Source organism: Chiloscyllium punctatum, chromosome 22, assembly GCF_047496795.1.
Source record: "Chiloscyllium punctatum isolate Juve2018m chromosome 22, sChiPun1.3, whole genome shotgun sequence".
Taxonomy (NCBI): domain Eukaryota; kingdom Metazoa; phylum Chordata; class Chondrichthyes; order Orectolobiformes; family Hemiscylliidae; genus Chiloscyllium; species Chiloscyllium punctatum.
In genome coordinates this window covers 37,054,751-37,076,172 of record NC_092760.1, presented here as the reverse complement: position 1 = coordinate 37,076,172, position 21,422 = coordinate 37,054,751, and the positions used below count along the sequence as shown (strand labels likewise).

Genomic DNA, 21,422 nt, shown 5'->3' with positions numbered 1-21,422 from the left:
CTATCAGAAACGAGAAGTGCATCATTGTTGTTGGGGTAATAGACTTCAGAATAAGGAGGGGGAAGAAATTCCTGCGTAGCTCTGCGTTTGCAGTATTGCTAAGGTGTTTTCCACAAGACTTGCCCCTATTCTGGGGGTGATCTTCTTCCTTAGCAAAGGCTTGCTTCTCTCTGACGGTCTTCTTCAAACTTCAAGGAAGATGCCTGCTCTCTTGCAAGAGTGTCTTTTTTAAACATAAGATTAATTAACTACAGGGGACATTCATAGTTCCTCTGGAACGTTCATAGTCAGTTCATAGTTTGTAGTGATCTCTGAGTTCTGAACACCTCTGTGCAAATGAAACATTTTCCCCAAGCCTTTGCTGTGTTCATTGATTGAGAACAATGGCTGAGCTTGTAAGAAATTTGCAATAAGTTTTCCTCTTTGCACCTCAGTTGAAGTTCCTTTTTTGTGAGACAAAAATAGAAATATTGCCAGAAAAGCTCAGCAGGTCCAACAACATCTGTGGAGAGAAATCAGAGTCGAGTGACCCTTCCTCCAGAACTTTCTTTTTTATGCTTGATTTTAAGGTCTGTCAAGATATTCTGTGTCTCTCTAAGCTTTTTACCAATTGATCCCAAATTTGTTGAATGAGGGATATCTGATACATTTGTATGCTTTCTCTGCCAGTTACATAGCCCATTAATTTCTGAATGTTGACCGTTGGCATGGTCCAAGTTGGATTTAAGCACTTCCTTTTCCCTGCTTGGCTTTTTAACGCTGTTTGTAGTTCTTTAACTACTTGTTGCTGGATTATTTCATTAATTTGATTTTTTTTTCTCAAATAATGATAACTTTGTTTTCCAAGCTTTCTTATTTAACTCCTCTCTGTAGTGTGTCTATATGATGGCCAGGTTCTGGAAGATGGAGGATATTATATCTCAGCCACTGACCCCTGTGTCGTCTGTCTCTGTAAGGTAGGTGTTGTCACAGTGAGTGGATGTGATCGATGAGGCCAATTTGTTAAAAGCTATGTTTTCACTGTATCTTCCAAATGATCAATCCATTGTTTCAATGACTGAGGAGCAACCAGTGGTTGTAATACCATCGATGCAAATGGGTTGTTTCTCTTTCATTGAGAGTGCAGAATTTGAAGACAGAAGTTTAGAAATCACAAGCATTGAGTGATATGAAAATGAAAGGAACAATACTTTTCCAAGGTAATAATCCCACAGAATGAATTAACATAAAACACAGTTGTGGCTGAAATATTTAAGTCATTGATAAAAAGTAGTTGGTCAAATGAGAATGGCTATTGATGGGGTACACATGTATCTTTAAAAAACTGAAAGAGTTGCAGGTGCTGGAAATCTGACACAAAAACAAAAATTGCTGGAAAAGCTCAGCAGGTCTGGCACCGTCTGTGGAGAGAAATCAGAGTTAATGTTTCAGGTCCAGTGACCCTTTCTCAGAACTCCCAAGTAACTAGATTTCTCCTGTACTATTGTCCATGGCTGAACAGTGGGATTGTGAGGATGGGTGAAGGAACTTTGCTTTATTCTCAAACTTAAAGCACCGGTTACACAAAAATTTCCTCAGGAGGTGGAATGCAGTTCCCGATAGGTTACATGCCACTCAGAGGAATACTGATGTTTGGATAAATGGCTGCTCATGTTCTTACACAAAGTAGACAACAAGTGCTGGATCAGAGTTTGGTTTTAGGAGACATGAGATATTGAATAGAATCCGAATACCTGGAGGTCCTCATTTCGGTGATCTAGGCGCTACCAAAATGCACCATGTAATTGGTTGTTTCTGACCACCTCACTAGCTTTTCACCACTCTGTTTTGTCCAGTTATTACTCAAGCTGCATGTGGCTGAAGTGTATGTATGGATGGGTGTATGTCCTTGAATGTATGGGTGTACTTTATTCATCACCTATGTGGATTAAGTCGAGCACTAGACATGTGCACAGATGCTAAAAGTTGTCAAAAGGCAAGGGAGAGGGAGGGAGGCAGGCAGTCCCCATAATCAGGAGAGATCTCAAATGTAAGAAGCATTAAACGTATTCTGACCTGGGTCTATCACTGAATGAAAGATCAATGTCAGTATTGAAGGCAGAATGGTCAAGAAGACAATTATAGGCCAAACTGCATTTAGAATTTGTCAATATCTGCTCATAATGAAAGTGATTGCTATTTATAAAAATTATTGATAACAATATTCAGGGCAGCATGGTGGCTCAGTGCTTAGCACTGTGGCCTCACAGCACCAGGGACCTGGGCTCGAATTTCAGCCTCGGGAGACTGTTTGTGTGGAGTTTGCACATTATCCCCGTGTGGGTTTCCTCTGGGTGCTCCAATTTCCTTCCACATACCAAAGATGTTAAGGTCAGGTGAATTGGCCATGCTAAATTGCCCATTGTGTGCATGGACGTGTAGGTTAGGGGTAAATGTAGAGTAATGGAGAGTGGGTTTGGGTGGGATACTCTTCGGAGGGTCAGTGTGGACTTGTAGGGCTGAAGGGCCTGTTTCCACTCTGTAGGGATTCTATGAGTATTCACATTTAATGAATGTTTGCTGTTCATTATTGAAAAGGGGGCCTCCACTGGCTTAGTTGGGTCAGCTTGTATTTTGAGTCAATTCTGTAAAAATAAAGTTGATTTCAAATTGGCTACAGCGTATGAGGATATAAGAGTAAATTGTCAAACAGTTGTTTCGAGGGGGTGCCAATGAAGGTTGTTCAGTCACCACACATTTCAGCAAAAGGCCTCATCAAATTGGGTGACTATTATAGAAAATAAGATACCTAATTTTACTGTTTGTTGAATGGAGAAGGTCACAATGAGATGTGGTCTACTCTCGTAATCTAAGTTTAGCAGTGACCTTTAGATTAGATTAGATTCGATTCCTACAGTGTGGAAATAGGCCCTTTGGCTCAACAAGTTCGCACTGACCCTCCGAAGAGTAACCCACCCAGACCCATTTCCCTTCGACGATTGCATCTAACCCTATGGGCAATTTAGCATGGCCAATTCACCTGACCCGTACGTCTTTGGACTGTGGGAGGAAACCGGAGCACCTGGAGGAAACCCACGCAGACACAGGGAGAATGTACAAACCCCACACGAACAGTCGCCCGAGGCTGGGATCAAACCTGGGTCTCTGGCGCTGTGAGGCAGCAGTGCTAACCACTGAACCAACGTGCTGCCCTGTGATTTGACCATTCCATGTACAGTGTGAGCTTCTGTCCTGATTCCAAAAAAAATCAGAGATTCTAAACCCCCTCTCCCAAACCCTGGGTTGGAATAAAACTTGTGTCACAGACCAGTATTTCACTCGTGTAAGTTCTTAATTTGCACCTTGATGTTCACTTGAGGTTTTGTGCTAATATTGATCTGTTTGATGCTATTCTCATGTGAGATACTGAGATAGTTTTTCAATAGCATGACTCTCTGCCTCTCCCACCCCAGGAAGGCAATGTAGAGTGTGACTGGAAAGGAGATAGTTGTACAGAGCTGGAGTGCGAAGAGCCTTTACTTCATATCCCTGGCAGCTGCTGTCCCATGTGTCCTGACTGTAAGTACCCTCTTCAGTGGAGCTGGTTGAGGACTGGTCCTCATGATCATTAGCCTTGTCAATAACTTATCGGGGCACAAAATAATTTAAAATGTCAAGTTACATTTTGAAATATGATTTAATTCTAACGGGTATGGAAGGTTTGAGTTATAAAGAAAGGCTGGACAGGCTGGGGCCTTTTTCACTGGATTGTAGGAAGTTGAGGGGTGACCTGATAGAAGTTTATAAAATAATGAGGGGCATGGATAGAGGTAATGGTAGTTGTCTTTTCCGTAGGATGGGGATTTCAAGAGTAGGAGGCATGTTTTCAAGCTGAGGAAAGGGATTTAAAAAAGACATAAGAGGCAATTTTGTTTTACACAGAGGGTGGTTCACATGTTGAATGAACTTCCTGAGAAAGTGCTGGATGCTGATACAATTACAACAGTAGATTGATTCGTACATGAATAGGAAAGGTTTGGAGGGATATGGGCCAGGAGCAGGCATGTGGGACTAGTTCAGTTTGGGATTATGTTTGTCATGGACTAGTTGGACCGAAGGGTCTGTTTCCCTGCCACATGACTTTATGACTCCATGATCCTTGATCTTTGTCTGAGATGGGACCAAAGGGGCACATCTGAGATCCTAAGTGCAATTCCAAACATAAATTCCGAGCTTAATTTCAGTGTAAGTCCTGATGGTTAGTTTAAAGATTAAAAGATCTTGAGGTTCTTATAATCTGATGTAGCTCTGCTACTTCATTGGAAGTGCATCTGAAAAATAATTCCCACATGTCAGTGGATTTTTCAAGCACTTGCTGGGAATTATTGCTGGTGAAACAGGAGCTGATAAACTCCTGTGATAAACTACCATTTCAGTACTTATTCACCCAAACAGTGACTGGGTCATTTCATCTTAAAGCAGTGCAGACATAGACACATTGAATTTTTCTAGACGCAGTTAGACACTATGATATGCTGAAATCATATGGGTATGGAAGGATGATCTTGATGAAACTGATCAACTGCTTCATTGATATTATCATAAGAGTCATCAACAATTTTTGACCTCTGATTCTATATCCTGAATTTCCCTTCTTTTCCAGTATCTACTGAGAGCTCAGTGTTGTACCCTCCTATCACCGACAATATGATCCCTGAGAAACCGGCACCAACACGGTTCTCCCGAGGACATTGGAGAGCCACAGTTCAGCCTCATCCCTCTGGCCTGGATGGCAGGCTGTTATCTGTGTCTCCTTCAGCCAGTCCCACAGCCAGGCAGCACACCCTGCATCGGATTTTGCTGTGGCGTGTCAGGAACAAGCTAGCGCCGGGATTCACTGCTTCGCCTGAGAGGTCTGAGATTGTCACAACACAACAACCAGTGGTTGGACACGCCACAGAAATGGACAGGAGCACCGGCAGTATGGTCCAGGGGCACTCTGTGACACAGACTGAGCTGCCTTCACCAACAATGGCCAAAACCACTTCGCTAAATGCTTCCAGTTTTCAAGGCAAGATTTTCCAGGAAGACTTGAGTAAGCACAAAGGGAGAGGAAGAAAGAAAAATGTTCAGCTTGGGTGGTACATGGATAATGAGGACCTGAGTGAGGTCAGATCAGGCTACAGGTGTAGAAAAAAGTCAGAGATGGTTGTGAGCTGATTAATGCTGATAGTGAGCTAACTAGAACATACATTTAGACTGTTAATGAACCAAAAAGAAGTGTTCAGTTTGTTAAACACCACTTGCAGGAAATCAAGAGCACAATTGCCCAAACAAGATATTGCTAATATACCAAGTACATGTTTCGAGCTTGTGATAGGATCGTAATGTTGATTGTTTAATTAATTCATAAAGTACTAAGCACTTTCACTACCTGTAGATTCAAACACTGCAGATGACAGGAAAATAACCTTCACAAAATACCCACTGCTGCAGTCTCAGGCACTGAAGTGCAACACAGAGCAAGATACAAAACCAGACGTAATAATTTAATATTAAAAGAAGCACACAAGAAGAAACAATGTGCTATGAAGCCACTGACATTGGCTAAGTGATGCACTCCATGAGAGAGACGTGCATTGTTTGATGAGTACTCTCCCTCAGACATAAGAGAACTTCAAACCAAATTCTCTCAGAATCTCATCTGCAACTTAACACCACTTCCCCTCCTTTCAGTAATGCCATGTCTGCTGCACTTCTTGATGTTGACAGCCTAAATCCTCTGCTTCAAATGAGGCACTGTGTCCTTGATATTGTTTCCCTGTCTGCCCCCAATACTGCCTGTTAGATACTTAATGTGTGCTGAAAGCTGTCTGATATGAATATCATATTTGGAGTTTGGATCTTAGAATAGTAGCAGATGGAGTCGGCTGGTTACTTTTCTGAAGGGTTTAAAGGACATAACTAGACAGTAATTTAGATTATTGCAATCTCCCATGTGACTGAGTAGAGAAACCACATGGGAAACCTTAAAAATTGGGAAAACACAAGTCAGGAGACAGTATGTTCCTGTTAGGCTGAAGGACAAGGCAGGTAGGTGTAGGCAAAGCTGGATGATGAGGGAAATTGAGGGTTTGGTCAAAAATAAGAAGGAAGCATATGTCTAGTACAGAAAGCAGAAATCAAGTGATTCCCTAGAACTGTATAAATTCAGTAGGAGTATACTTAAGAGGGAAATCAAGAGGACAAAAGGGGAGACATAAGATAGCTTTGGCAAATAGAGTTAAGGACAATCCAAAGAGATTTTACAAATACATTAAGGACAAAAGGGTAACTAGGGAGAGAATAGGGCTCCTTAAAGATCAGCAAGGCAGCCTTTGTGTAGAACTGCAGGCGATGGGAGAGATATAAGCAAATATTTTGCATCAGTGTTTACTGTGGAGAAGGATATGGAAGATCTACAATGTGGGGAAATAGATGGTGACATACTACAGAGGACAAGGTGCTAGATGTCTTGAAATGCATAAAAGTGGATAAATCCCCAGGACCTGATCAGGTGTACCCTAGAACTCTGTGGGAAGCTAGAGAAGGGATTGCTGATGAGGTGCTGGAAAACTGGAGGTTGGCTAATGTAGTGCCACAATTTAAGAAAGGTAGTAAGGAAAATCCAGGGAACTATAGACCAGTGAGCCGGACATCAGTGATGGGCAAGTTATTGGAGGGAATCCTGAAGGACGGGATTTACATGTATTTGTAAAGATAAGGACTGATTAGGGATAGTCAACATAGCTTTGTGCATGGGAAATCGTGTCTCAATAACTTGATTAGGTATTTGGAAGAAGTAACAAAGAGGATTGATGAGGGGAGAGTGTGGAACATAATTTATATGGACTTCAGTAAGGTATTCAACAAGGTTCCTCAAGAATGAGGCCTCATTCCTAATGAAGGACTCCAGTCCAAAACGTCAATTTTGCTGCTCCTTGGATGCTGTCTGACCTGCTGTGCTTTTCCAGCAACACACTCTCAACTTTGATCTCCAGCATCTGCAGGCCTCACTGTCTTCTAGCAAAGAAGGTTACCTGTGAGTGAACGGAATCTTGATCAGATGGGCCAATGGGCCAAGGAGTGGCAGATGGAGTTTAATTTAGATAAATATGAGGTGCTGCATTTTGGAAAGGTGAATCAGGGCAGGACTTATACAATTAATGGTAAGGTCTTGGAGAGTGTTGCTGAACAAAGAGACCTTGCAGTGCAGTCCTTGAAAGTGGAGTCGCAGGTAGACAGGATAGTGAAGAAGATGCTTGGTCTGCTTTCCTTTATTGGTCAGAGTATTGAGTACAGGAGTTGGGAGGTCATGTTGCGGCTGTACAGGACATTGGTTAGGCCATTCTTGGAATATTGCATGTAATTCTGGTCTCCTTCCTATCGGAAAGATGTTGTGAAACTTGAAAGGGTTCAGAAAAGATTTACAAGGATGTTGCCAGGGTTGGAGGGTTTGAGCATAGGGAGAGGCTGAATAGGCTGGGGCTGTTTTCCCTGGAGCTTCGGAGGCTGAGGGGTGACCTTATAGAGGTTTACAAAATTATGAGGGGCATGGATAGGGTAAATAGACAAAGTCTTTTCCCTGGGGTGGGCAAGTTCAAAATTAGAGGGCATAGGTTTAAGCTGAGATGGAAAAGATTTAAAAGGGACCTAATTGGCAACTGTTTCATGAAGAGGGTGGTGTGTGAATAGAATGAGCTGCCAGAGGGAGTGGTGGAGGTTGGTACAATTACAGCATTAAAAGACATCTGTATGGGTGTCTGAGTAGGAAGAGTTTAGAGGGACATGGGCCAAATGCTAGCAAATAGGACCAGATTAATTGGGATATCTGGTTGGCATGGATGAGTTGGGCTGACAGGTCTGTTTCCACGCAGTACATCTCTATGACGCCATGACAATCTGCATAAGGAATTAATGGGCTCCAGCAAAGGTGCTGCTGCAAATAGTGAGGGATTTAATAAGATTTTTGAGTTACCTTCCTAGAATCAATCCATCATAGCTGTATGTTCACACCATCCAATAAAAAACGGAAAGATTGATCAACATTCCACAATTCACTATTGATGCTAAAGTAACTAACATGTTATCATGAAATAAGTGGCAGGAACACTTGACTGAATTTTTTCCTGACTTGATACAAGTCACAATCCAAAAAAATATTTACTTCACTTGAACAATTGTTTAGGGTTAACATGAACTCTGTCCATAGCTTTGCCTCTGGATCATTGTAGAGGAAGACGTGGTGTTCTTCCAGGAACATTTTCTGAGGCAAGTAAATGCTTATATTCTTTTACTTTTCACAGGCTGTTTATTTAATGGCGTGAACTACACCAATGGATCTCAGTTCATCCATCGTGATGAGCCCTGCCTTCAGTGTCAATGCTCTGTAAGTAAACATTGTGTAACTTACGCCTGATGGAAACTGATTTTGGGAATAATCAATTCAGGGGATGATAAAACATTAACTTTCAATCAAAGTTATATATACTCAAAGGAGCAATTCCATTTCTTCATTCCTGGAGCAGATCATATTCTGCCAGTTTCATCAAGTGAGGCTTCCATCGCTTCCTAGTACACACAGATTTGACTGAGTTGTTCCTGGCTTTGCTTCATTGAGGTTTAATGTGATGGACACAACTGAGGATTGTGGGAGAGCACATTGCAGTCCAGGAAAGTGGTTTCATCTTTTGCATTGCTGTGAATACGTTTTGGGTAGATATTCCCCTTCAGTTCAGCATTGCTGACCACTCCAACTAGTAGACCTCATTGTCCCTTACGGTCCATGGTATGACTGCTGGTTTTAACAGAGGACCCAGCCTCTGATCTCTTCTTTTTCAGATATCTATATTAATTGTGAACATGGACTGAAGAAGGTGTTGTGGGAGCTTTATGTCACTTTGCAGTAATGGTCAATCCCACTCTGAACATTCCAGCCACATAGGAGGGCACTGGGAGATCATTTTGTGCAGTCACTGGAGATGCTACCGCGTGAAGAGCAATGATACATTTAAGTTATGTCTGTTATTCAGAGCCTGTTTACTTCTGCACACAATTCCTTTAAATCACTGCAGTGGCTGTACACGCACAGCATCTTAAAGGGGACAGGTTGTGAACTGTTATTGAGGTATCTTCACTGCTTATACTGTGAACACCTAGAGGCAACATTAGCAGATAGAAAAGGCTAGCAATTCATGCAATGGGAAGAAAGGTGAGGGAAATGCTGCACAGAAACTCAGCAAGGCCTCTGAGCCTGTCCAATAGGATCCCAACACTTTTATAATCTCCTTCCCTCAGTCTGTCTGCTGTGCTGGAATCAGAAACAGTGAGTTGCCACGTTATAGTTCTGCGCCGGGAATGTGTGAGATCTCACTGGTAAATCCAACAAGGTGGATAGAGCAAGTTCTGAACCATGGTCAACAGTGTTTGCGGATGATATTGAGTCATTAGGTAACAATGAAGAACCTGAAGTCAAAGCTGTGAAGATCAGTAGGCCGAGGAAATGGACTCTGAGTTTGGGAAGAGGATTGGAGTTCTGGTGGAAGTTTATCAATCTGAACATAATGAGGGTCAGCTGAGGATTAGGGATCAGCAAACAACAAGCTGAAGGAGCTGGAAATCTAAAACTCAGTGTTTGTTCAATACCCTCAGCATTTGTTAAAAATCATACAACACCAGGTTATAGTCAAACAGGTTTATTTGGAAGCACTAGCTTTCAGAGTGCTGCTCCTTCATCAGGTGGCATCAGTGGAAGTTAAAAGTCATTGGACACCACTGATTAGAGATACAAGGCTGAATCTTACCTTGTTTGTGATAAGTCCATGTTGTGTGGTGGTTTTTGTTTTGGAGAAATTTCTATTCTCCAAACTTAGTGAGTTTTATCGCTTCATTAATTGCGCACTTTGTCCTATGATGTCTCTCACGTCTAATTCCAGTCCCAATCTTATCGTGTGTCATTCCCAGAACAACTCACCATCCACCAAAAGACTGTCATTCTTGGCAGTCTCACCAGCTTTGAAAGATGAGCACTCGCAATCCAGTGTTGCTCCTCACTGGTAATGTCATGGCACGGCAGTTCTGAAGCGCTGAGAATTCCTTGAACATTCTCTTCCTCCTGTCACTGTTTAACCACTGCGCCGCACACTTCACCTTAGCTCCATCGTTATGGACCACACCAGCCTCCATCAAAATATTTTAAGAAGGTAGCCCAGACCCTAACCTTTTGTTATATTAAAGGCAGATGTGAAGTGGACATTCCAGGTGTGATGTAGCTGGTCAAATTACTCAGCTTTAAGCAAAACATAATTTATTTAAACACTACAGTTCAAACATGTACAAAAGAAAACAGAATTCAGAATAATTTAACTACTTGAAAATCCAACCGACTTGGTGTAACAACTTCACTAAGGAGCTGTTCCAATTCCCGAAACATCCCACAAACACATCCCTTGGCAAAAGGGAAATCCCTACAGTGTGGAAACAGACCCTTCAGCCCAACAAAAACTCAGGTTCTTACAGTCAGAAGAGATTTCAGAGAGAAAGCCAATCAGGAAATATCTGCTGAAGCTTGGAACCTTCCCTGGACTACAACAGCTTCTTACTGTTACAACTAAAATAAATTAGAAAAAACCCGAAATGAGAGAACTGACCACTCCCCTGCCATTGTTAAACTAGGCTCTGCCCAGACGTTTTGACACCTCTGCCTCTATGACCCCTCTTTTAAAGAAAACCTAAGGACAAACTAACCCTGTTAAAATGACAGCCTCATCACAGCATCTTGTCTAAACACCCTGTACATTAGCATTGCCCTGTCCTCTGCCCACTGGAGACCTGTGGCTTGTCATTGTCCAGCTGAAAATGTAACATTGAGGCAAGTGTTCAGACAATGCTGAACATAAGCTTTTATTTCCAGAAAGCAAAAGTGACGACAAACAAAACCGGTAGAGGCTGAGGTTTGTCCCGACAGTGAAAACCAGATTTCAGCATCATGACCAAGAAATATTTCACAGTTTGCAATTCTCTACTGCACCCAGCTCTGATGTGCTGAAGCCGGGGATCACTGAGGTCCTGGCTGGTATGTAGCACCTGACTCCGCTGAGCTCTGTTATGCACAAGGAAAGCTTCCTCCTTCCCCAACACATCACCACCTTGCATGTTCCAATTGTGCAGAGCGGAAAGTCACACAGGCAGCTAGCAAGTGCTGTAGGTGTTAAACTGATATTTCCGAGCACCGTACATCAAGATGTCATCATCTTGTCCCACCCCAAACCCTTTCTTACTGAGAAACAGCCTGTCTGAGTCTTTGTGTCGAAGAGCTCCTTGATCTGGAAGCACATGCTCTGGCTGTATCGTCAATGGGCTAACTGGCAAAGGAAAAGTTTCTGAGAGTTCGGTGCCAAGTCACCAAGCATTGAGAGATCGAATACGCAGCTCTGAGATGCAGCTCTGGTCCAATCCTTGAGCCGGGCGCTGCACACAAGGCATCCCTGCCAGAACCTTTCAATGCTACTTGCTGGTGTGCCCTACAGTGTGAGCATGTGCTCCCTAAGCAGCCTACCAGTGTGATGGAGAGGTGTGCAATGAGGGATTGGCAAATCCCAGATGCCAGTATTCATGGATAAGGCGTACAGGCAGCTGAGATGCTGTTTGGCCATAAACAGTGTGGAGTTTGCTCAGAGCAAGCAGAGAGCTGAATCCACCTGATACCTGCTGTGATTTTCATGTTCAGTTCTCCTGACATCGAATTTGCTTGGCACATTTGATGAAATGGAAAAGGGAATATCAATGAGATGAGTTGGGGCATTAACAAGGTGTCTAACAAGCAATAATCCCTCTCGAGTGGAAATTTGCGGCTGTCCAATGAAAGTCCAAGTGCACTGCTTGTGAAAAGCATAAAAGATGGAGTGAGGTGCTCCCGACGTTAAGGTTAGCCTGGCCAGAGATCTTCTCAGATTCTGCCACAAATCTCTCAATAGTCCACATTTTTAAGACCCTTATGAGTATCAGTTATTTCTGATGTTACACTCCCATCTGCTGGCAGCAACCAGACACTGCGGCAACATTGTTAATTCCTTTGTTCTGTGCCTATTTTGACTGTTAGGTTGATGTAATAGGCAGATTATAGTTTGAATTGAGTTGTTTGAATTTTAAATAAATCTGGTGCAAAAGAAATGAAATTAGTTCTGTTCTGACTATTATTATATTTCCTATTTTCAGGAAGGGACAGTTATGTGCAAGTCACAGAAGGAGCAATGCCAGATCCTGCAGTGTGATTTACTGCAGCAGGAGACACCAGTGGATCAATGCTGCCCAGTATGTGTTGATTCACTGTGTGCGCATCGGGATCAAGTACATGAGGTGAGGCTGCCTGCTCTTTCCCAATAGATGTGAGGAAATAATTATCCCCTCGTATCTCCGCTGTTCATGATGTTTACTGATTTGTCACTGCAGTTCCCCTCCCGATTATGAATAAGAAATAACAGAGAAAGCTGGCAGTGAGGCCCAATGCTGTGTAGAACGAGGCAGCATTATCCATCTTCCTGGGCAAAAATCCCTGCTTCGAGCCTGTTCCAACATATAGGAAAATTACAGCTGATGCACAAGGAGTAGAGTAGAGTGATGTTGACTATCCTGGATTCTCCACTGGCAACTGTTCTGTCCATTCTGTCCACCCTCAGTCTGGCGTAGAATTTGGAATTTGATCAGAAATCAAGATTAACTTTGTGCTCCTTTAGTTGTCTGGCTGCTTCTTCAGGATCAGTAACGGTGATAGTTCTGGGACTAAGTTACTCCCCAGTCACCTTTGGTACAGGTTGAACACAATGTAGAACTCTCCCTGTATTGTCCACCAAGCACTTCCTGGCCAGGATTGCTATGGTTTAGACGTAGAGTTCCACATGTATCGTGCCTTTGGATTCACATTCCGAATTTTTCAGGAGCTAAAATATCTAAAAGTTAGTCCGTTAGATGGTGGGTGCTGGTCTTTTGTGATTCTCCCCATCCATCTCTCTCTCTCTTTTTGCTGTTTGTGACAGGGTCAGACTCACTGGCTGGATGGCTGTAACCTCTGTCATTGTAACAATGGAACTTTGGAGTGTCATCCCAAGCCGTGCTCTCCTCCCAGTTCCTGCCCAGCGCAGTCTGTCTTGTCCCAGCCTGATGGGGAATGCTGCATGAGCTGTGTCCTGACAACAAGACCAAGTAAGTCAGCATTAAATATATCAAAGCGAATCTTCCAAACACTGGTTTTATAAAGAGTACTTTTAAAAGGGTACTATATTCATTGTATTCAGGTGCTGCTGGAGTGCAGACCCGTTTCTGATAGGGATCCACTCTATTATTGTTGGCACTTTGTAAAAATGTAAAAATAAATCCTTGGCTCCAGTGTTTTGCCAAAAATTTAACCAACAATGCCACAAATTAATCGACTCTTTCTTTTCATAGAGCCATAGTGCACTGAAACAGACCCTTTGGTTTAACTCGCCATGCTGACCAAATTTCCCAAACTAAACTAGCGTTTGCCAGCTTTTGGCCCATATATTTTCCCTCAACTTTGGGAAAGGCCTTTGCTATTCATGTTATGTATGCCCCTCATGATTTTATAAACCTCTGTAAGGTCACCCCTCAACCTCCTACGCTCCAGTGAAAAAGTTCCAGCCTATCCAGCCTCCTCTTATACCTCTCACTCTCCAGTCCCAGCAGCATCCTTTTCTGAACCTTTCCAATTTAATAATATCCTTTCTATAGCAGGGCAACTAGAACTGTACACTGTACTGCAAAAGTGGCCTCACCAATGTCCTGTACAACCTCAACATGATATTCCAACTCCTACTCTCAATGGTCTGAGCAATGAAGGCAAGTGTGCTAAACACCTTCTTAATCACCATGGCTACCTATGATGCAACTTTCAAAGAATTATGCACCTGATACTCTAGGTGTCTCTATTTGACAACACTAGCTAGGGCCCGGCCACATTTCATTTGCCTACACAGCCACTATAATTGCACTTCAAAATAGCAATTAACGTGGTGGGAAAGACTTGGTTGTGCTCTGACCTTTTCCGAATGTGTTCTTCCATTGCTCACTATAATGCTATCTTCCTGCAGAGGGCGCTTCATGCACTGTGTTTGGAGAGTTGCACTTTACGACCTTTGATGGAATCATCTCTAACCTCAATGGAACCTGTGCCTATCTTTTAGCCCAGGATTGCGTGTCAAATCATTTCAATGTAAGTATCATTCATTTGACAGTTGTGCTACGTTTTGATTTTGCCAATTTTGTCCTATCTAAAGTGGACAAAAGCAATGAGTAAACAAACCATTTTCCTATCTAAGCCTACAATAAAGGCATCCATGGAGACACGCCACTTACAAGGGGGCTGTGGTATTTATGGTTGGGTTTAGTCCCACAGAATTAGCTATTGGTCTCAGGGAACCACACAAGCAGAAGGCAAACTGGCTCAGAAAAAGGAGCAACCCCTTTGTATGAGAGAGGGAGTTATCAGCAAGAAACATTTTATCATTCATGTTCAGCGTCATTTATTGAGGGGGAGACAGAATGTACCTCAGTGGTCAGTAAGATTGAGTGGAAGTGAGAGGCTGTAATCCTATTCTTGTTAGATATTGTAAGTTAGACCATACATGGTAGCAGCCACTTTACTCTTGGGCCAGACTCCAACCAACAGCAAAGACTTCTAATACTGCATCTTACACCTTGAAAATTTTCATCCAGTGATTCAAAAAATAGATGGGCAGTTACATTAAGGGAGACGTTTGGCTTGTGGGAATAGAGGAGCGAGGTTAATACAGTTTCATAGGGAAATAAATGTGTAATATTGTTGATCCATCTGACTTTGTTCTGTCATTTCTTTAACTGGAGATAGAATCAATATTATCTGGAAGCTCTGTCCATTTCTCTATCCAGTGTGTGCACAATATTTAGACAAGGCAGTACCCACACTATTTATTGGCAACACAATACGGAGCATTCCAGTGCTTACAGATCCTCACCAACTTGCTGGGGGGTGTAATTAATACAGAAGAAGACAATTGTATGCAAATATTTGGCAACGTACTTGAAAATTGAATGCAGGTAGAACAACGTGATATGTTTTGGTCAGGAAATTGAGGAGACTGCATATTTCTTGGAAAATCAAGAGTCCAAATGAGATTGAGGAACAGAGATCTGGGGATATTGTTGCACGAATTAATGAAAGTAGTGACACAATAAGTAAGATTATATATGTTTTAAAAAGCAAACAAACCTTTGGTGTTTATTTCTAAAGTGATAGAATTTAAAAGCATATAAAAGATATATTAATCCTGGTTAGATCACATAGAGTACAGTAAAAATGTACTGGAGAGGTGTTGGAGGAGGCACTAAAATTATTTACTGGAATGACACTAAAACTAAGATGCACTTATCGGGTAAGACTGAACAGGCTCACGGTCTCTAAAAGAGAAGTCTGAGAACTGAGGGGCTGGAACTCATTACAGTTATGAAATAGTTTGACATGGTATTCATAGAGAAGATGTTTTCACTTACATGGCAGATCAGAAGCAGGGGCCATAAATATAAAGTGCTCATCAATGGGGAATGAGGAGAAAATTTTTTGCCCACAGAATGGTTAGAATGTGGACCATGCCATCACAAGGAGTAATTGAGGTGAGTAGCACAGATGCGTTTTAGGAGAAGCAAAATAAATGTGGTGGAGAAAAGAATTTAAGCATTAAATGAAAAAGAATGGGATGATGCTTTGTGGAGCATAAGCTGCTGGGCCAGGTGCTTGGTCTTTGTGCTTTGAATGCTGGATATGTCGACCTGACTAGATGAGGATGTTCTGCCACATCCATGCTGTTACCAGGGCACTGCTGTCACTTGCCTATCAATGTCTGCCTGTATTCAAACCCTTTGCCCATTGCAGCCCAAACCTTAATCTAGCCTTGTTGTTGTCCATTGCAGCTCCCTTTAATGTTTTTTTTATCAATCTTGCCTCTGCCTTTCACAGTAAAAAACCCATTTGGAAGATTGTGACAGACAATGTTACCTGTAGGGAGTCCCATTTGCTAATTGCCCTGCCCTTGTCAAGCTATATTAACTGTTTGTGTTCAACTGAATTACTAAAACAATTTTCCAAACCCCTCACCTACCGTTCTCCCTAGAACCTTCTTCAGCTATGTGTCTCCACTCCGAGTCCCCACCCTGTCTATCCATATGTGTACTTAGTTTCTCTGATAATTGAGTTACTCCTTATTCTCCGTGGTCCCCCTGGCTGTAGCGGATTATTCCTCTGGAACTTCCTTTCTGGAACCAGTGCATTATATTCAGTACATGAAGAAAAGGATAAAGGAACAGCAGCATTTTGTAAAGGTCCATAGCACTGACAGGCACCTCTCCTTCCTGTTTGTTTATACCTGTTCCTAATCGTCATTCAAGGATCAATTTTACTGTCCTGCTTTTTTTCATTTCTCCTTTACGCATTTTTCCAGTTGCTCTATTAAAAGTGCAATGATCTCCAACACAACTATTCCTAAGAAATTTCTCCTAACATCTTTTCTCACCCTCTTGGTGACAGTTTGAAATTGACAATCTTAAACTGTGCTCCATAAGCACAGCATGTTCTGTCAAAACTCTAGCTGATGATAAATCCTTTAAAGCCTTTTCTGCTCCAGCATAATAACTCCATTATCTAAAGTCTTCCCTTCGAACTGTAGTTTCTTGTCTCTGGCATTATCTTGTAGGCTGCCCATGGCATTCACCTTTTTATTAATTGGCAGCCCGATACTAGACACAGTATTTTAACTTTAGCCAATTCATTGTTTTACACAAATCTATGAGGTGAAGGTTCTGGTGTTGGACAGGGCTGAAAAAAATCAGAAATCACACGACACCAGGTTACAGTCCAACAGATTTATGAAAGAGCAGTGCTTTCAGTTAAACCTGTTGGACTGTAACCTGGTGTCATTGTGACTTCTGATTTTTTACAAAAAACTACAATTGTGTTTTTATCAAGTTTCCTCCCTCCTGTATTCAAAAGCCTCCTTTAAAAGAAATTGCTGTTTTCTACCTCATCCTCCAAGTATTTTTTTTCCTTTTCACCACCAAGTACACTGTGTGGTATTTCTCTTCTTTCTGCCTTATAAGGCACTCTAAGAAGTCTCTGCATGGAAACCATTGGTTCCAATATGTTGATCTGCATTTTGCCACGAGGATCAAACACCCAGCGTCAGGGTTGTTTCTGAGATCAGTAAGTTGCCTCAGTGATTCACACTTCACAACTGCAGGAGGGCCTGAAGTGAAGGGTAGCTGGTAGCCTCCTTGTCAAAGCTGGGTGCTGCTCAGGTTCTCTGAATATAGCAGGAGAGCGCAACACAAGATCCAATGTGCTAATAATGCAACTGGCAGCCAATCATACCTGGTGGGCACATTGTTTTGCAGAGCTGTTGCAAGTTGATGGCCAGTTTGATCCTTCAAAATTAAAATATCACTTCCATCCTAGGGCATTTTGTCCTCCTGCGCTCTGCTGTCTGCAGTGAGTAGGCAAGTACAGAACGTCCTGCCTCTAGTGACTGTAACAAAGTCAGCTTACTGGACCTCGTAGAATACCATCACAAATATTACCACCTAGAACACTTCCCTGGTTGCGATTGTTAATCTGGTCCCATCAGGGAGCCCTGGATGACAAAAAAAGGGCGGGTGTCAGGGATATTGAGATGTGGAATGCTTGACTCAGGGAGAGGCAGTGTTGTTGCCAGAGGCTATGCAATTGTAAATAAAGCGTGACGGGATGCCAAGCTCCACAGAGCTATTTCACTGTCCACCTTCCATCAACCTGCAGACTGTTTGGGAGTTGCCTGCAAATTACTTCAATACTTGTGTTAACTATCTCCCATTGATGCCCAGCATTGGCATTACTGATGCACTCCCAACTCCGGGAAATGTAAAAATAAGGGGAATATATCAGGGAGTCATCCTGACACTCTATCATCCAAACTCATCTCCTCTCACACTGCCTCTACAGTGTGGGAAAATTCTACTCCTGGTATTGGCAGCATTCACAATGGGTTTTGTTGATGTTGTTGCTGGTGACACATGTACTATTGATGTTGCAGTTCTTGCTGTTGACAGTGTATTGTTCTGGGTGGTAATATTTGTGATGGTATGGTCACTGTTGCTATCCATGTTAATATTACCTTTGTTGTGCTGATGCATTTGGTGCTTGCTTTATTGGTGTTCATCCTTTTGCCCTTGTTGATGCAGGTGTACTTGATAATGTTTATGAAGTTTATCATCAATGAAATATCCAGTGCCCTTCAGTATTCAGTGATTATTGTTCAGAGTCAATAGGAACAATCTTTATCTTCATCACACAGATAATTGATGGAATTTATCACTCATCATAGGATCCATTCAAGTTTCATTCCAGTTAAAATAAATCACCTGTGTTCTATAATGGGTGTGTGTTGTACAAGAGATCTCTTCTATATGGCAAAGTGCAGAAAGCAGAAAGAGGGTTTGATCTAGGCAGAGTTAGATTTGGGATATCACAGAGGAATTGCAGAAGAATGGCAGAGATATCCATGGCAGATCATGACAGCACATCTCCCACAATCAGCAGCATCACTTGTACATCATCCAATAGGTTTCAAATGCGGCACCTCATGGAGTGAGTTTCTGATTTCTGCTCTATTATTACAGTGCAACTTCATATGTAAATAGTGATTTCTATACAGATTGCACAGATTATGGGAACGTGGATGCTTGCCTTTACAACTAAATAAAGATGTTACACAGAGGCATTACATGCACTTTCAAAATTGAACCCATTGAATTGCACCATTAGAAACTTGAAGCACTGACACCACCCCCCCATCTCATCCCGTGGCACTGTTCTAGGATTTGTTTCATTTTCATTTACGGCATGTGAGTATCACTGATTACACCGGCATTTATTGCCCATCCCTAGCTAATACTCTTCCTGGTACCTGCTGACTCTATTTCATCCCATAAAGACAGAAACTACTCTTGCTAAAGACACATTTTTCAACCTGCCTCATGTTGCCCTCCTTGGTCAGGATTTCCACAATTTTGGTGACACAGTAGAGAGTCCTCAACAGAAAGAAACCAGGTTCAGCCCACTGGTATCTCCGATACAAGAAAAGCTTCCAACAGTGCAGAGTTTCAGTGCAAACACTAAATACAGAGCATTAACAATAGGGAGGCAGCAGATAGCTTTGTCTACCTCACTCACAAACTGGATGGGCTGTATCGTGAACTCGGCAGATGGAAGAGAATTAATTTACCAACTTTAGCAATGTGGGTCCTGTGCGGGCTCATTACAGTGTTTGTGTTATTCAGGACTAGAAAGGTGATTTGGACAGTCATGTAGAATAGATAGTATGGCTTTGGCTGCCTGTTATACCCCATTACAGCCATTGGGATTGTGCATCGAATAGGACATAGGTCAGATGGCCAAGAAAATACCACCCTTTTGTATTACCATCCAAGCTGAGTGTCAGAAGATATTTCATGTGCTTTGTCAGAGGTGACGGCTGAGAATTCAATAGTTTGATTGAATCTGGGACAGAGATAATGTGAAGCAGATGAGAAGTCATCATTAATTATCTCTGTCAGGTATCTTTGGACGTATTGTCCCACTCGGTCACAAAGTCCCTATAAAGCCAGGCACTGAAGATTGGAACCAATGACAGGAAATAATACCCAATCCTTCCGGACGGGAGGATTTGGACCTGATCACTTGCCATCCAGTGACATTTGAACTGAAGCCATACAGTGTGTGATGGACAAATGACAGTACAAATTTCTGCTCCCATCAGTATTGTTCCTCGCATCGTGGTGGCCACTCAAAAAACTGTTCTTTTTTTAGCTTTTCCAATCTCAGCCTTCCTCTTACCATGAACCCCATAGCTCCCACTCAGCCATCTCTACCACCTACCTCTTGGCCAATCTCACCAGACGTTAACCCCTAGGCCCTGGCCTCAGCTCCACTCCCAATTATTGCGCCCACATTCAGTTCAGAGGCTTGGTCTCATGTAGAACCTCAGTTGCAATCTGCTTACTCCAAAGCGGTACAACAGCTAAATCTCAACTCAACCTCATTGAGCAAATATACCGCTCCCGTTGCCTCTGAATCTTCCAATGGCGAGTAACGAGTAGATTTTGTGTGGCTTTCTAATTTAAATTTAAATTTCAAATTTAAACAGGAGTTATGGTTGCTTCCTAATGATAACTTATTTTCCTCAGGTAGTTTATCAGAGTAAATGGAATGACAGTCTCACTGAGCCTGGGATAAAAGCGTTGATTGTAAAGATTGAAAATAGAACAATCCAGCTTACAGAAAAGAATCAAATTCGAATTGACAACACAGAAGTAGACCTTCCTTATGCTGATGCAGCAGGCATCTCCATCCAGCATTCAGGTATGCAGCTTATTCAGCAGAGAAAAGTTACAGAGCTGGCAGCTCCGAGGTATCTGCCTTACTGTCTCTGGAGCATTATCCAAAATTGGGTTAGAAAGGTTAATGTTTTTTGGTCTATAGCTTTAAATGATGTGTTCTCTCTCAATGAGTTAACTCAAGTGCGTTGCAGGTTTGGGAATGTCCTTTGATTTGACATGATACCTGGGAGAGGTGGTGCTGTCGTGGTAATCTTACTGAACTAGTAGTCCAGAAAGCCAGGTTTTGTTCTGGGTGAAAGGATTCAAATCCCATCATAAAATATGAGCTCAATAAATATCCTAAAGTAAAAGCTAGTTTAATATTGACCATGCAACACTGTTGATTGTTGTAAAAATCCACTTTGTTCATTAATGCCCTTTAGGAGAGGAAATTATGCCATTCTTATCCAGGCTGGCCTACATGCGACTCAAAACCCACATACAGCAGTACTGTTGATTTTTAACTGCCCTCTGGGTAATTAGGAATGGGCAATAAATGCAGGCCGAGTCAGTGATGACCTCATTCCATGAACAAACTACCACATTCTTGACTGTTTAACACAGTCAATATGTACCACTGCCTTTAATCCTGGAAGTTGGCTTCTGATGTTGTGCAGTCACTGAAATAAAGACTTGCATTTATAACCATCTTACAACCCTTTCCAACCATTGGCGGTCTCCAAGCATTTTACAGCTTTAATGTAGGAAATGTGGCAGCCATATTGTGCACAGCAACACCCCACAAACAGATAATAATCGGGTAATCTGTGTTGTGATGTGTTTGGATGGAAACATTTTGGACAAGCTACCAGGGAGAAATTCCTTCCCTTCAAAAAATGTCATTTGGGATCTTTTACATCCACCAGAAAGGACAAATGGAGCTTTGCATTAACATCTCATTCCAAAGACAGCACCTCCAACAGGTCAGTCGTCACACAGCACTGCATTGA

The 21,422-nt window shown here is 42.2% G+C and overlaps 1 protein-coding gene across 7 annotated transcripts in view; it reads left to right on the top strand.

Annotated features, from left to right (window-relative positions):
- Positions 1 to 21,422, top strand: part of LOC140493514 (kielin/chordin-like protein) — a 328,873-nt gene that overhangs the window by 293,172 nt on the left and 14,279 nt on the right. For 6 of the 7 annotated variants that reach the window (XR_011963701.1, XM_072592025.1, XM_072592028.1 and 3 more), the window contains 8 exons: positions 874 to 956; positions 3,453 to 3,558; positions 4,643 to 5,074; positions 8,325 to 8,407; positions 12,235 to 12,375; positions 13,053 to 13,218; positions 14,124 to 14,245; positions 20,281 to 20,455. Coding sequence is in view for 6 of the 7 variants with exons in the window: in XM_072592025.1 (XP_072448126.1) it covers positions 874 to 956; positions 3,453 to 3,558; positions 4,643 to 5,074; positions 8,325 to 8,407; positions 12,235 to 12,375; positions 13,053 to 13,218; positions 14,124 to 14,245; positions 20,281 to 20,455 (1,308 nt within the window). In the remaining variant the exon portion in view is untranslated. The remainder of the gene's footprint in view (positions 1 to 873; positions 957 to 3,452; positions 3,559 to 4,642; positions 5,075 to 8,324; positions 8,408 to 12,234; positions 12,376 to 13,052; positions 13,219 to 14,123; positions 14,246 to 20,280; positions 20,456 to 21,422) is intronic. The other variant, XM_072592023.1, reaches the window with a different exon arrangement.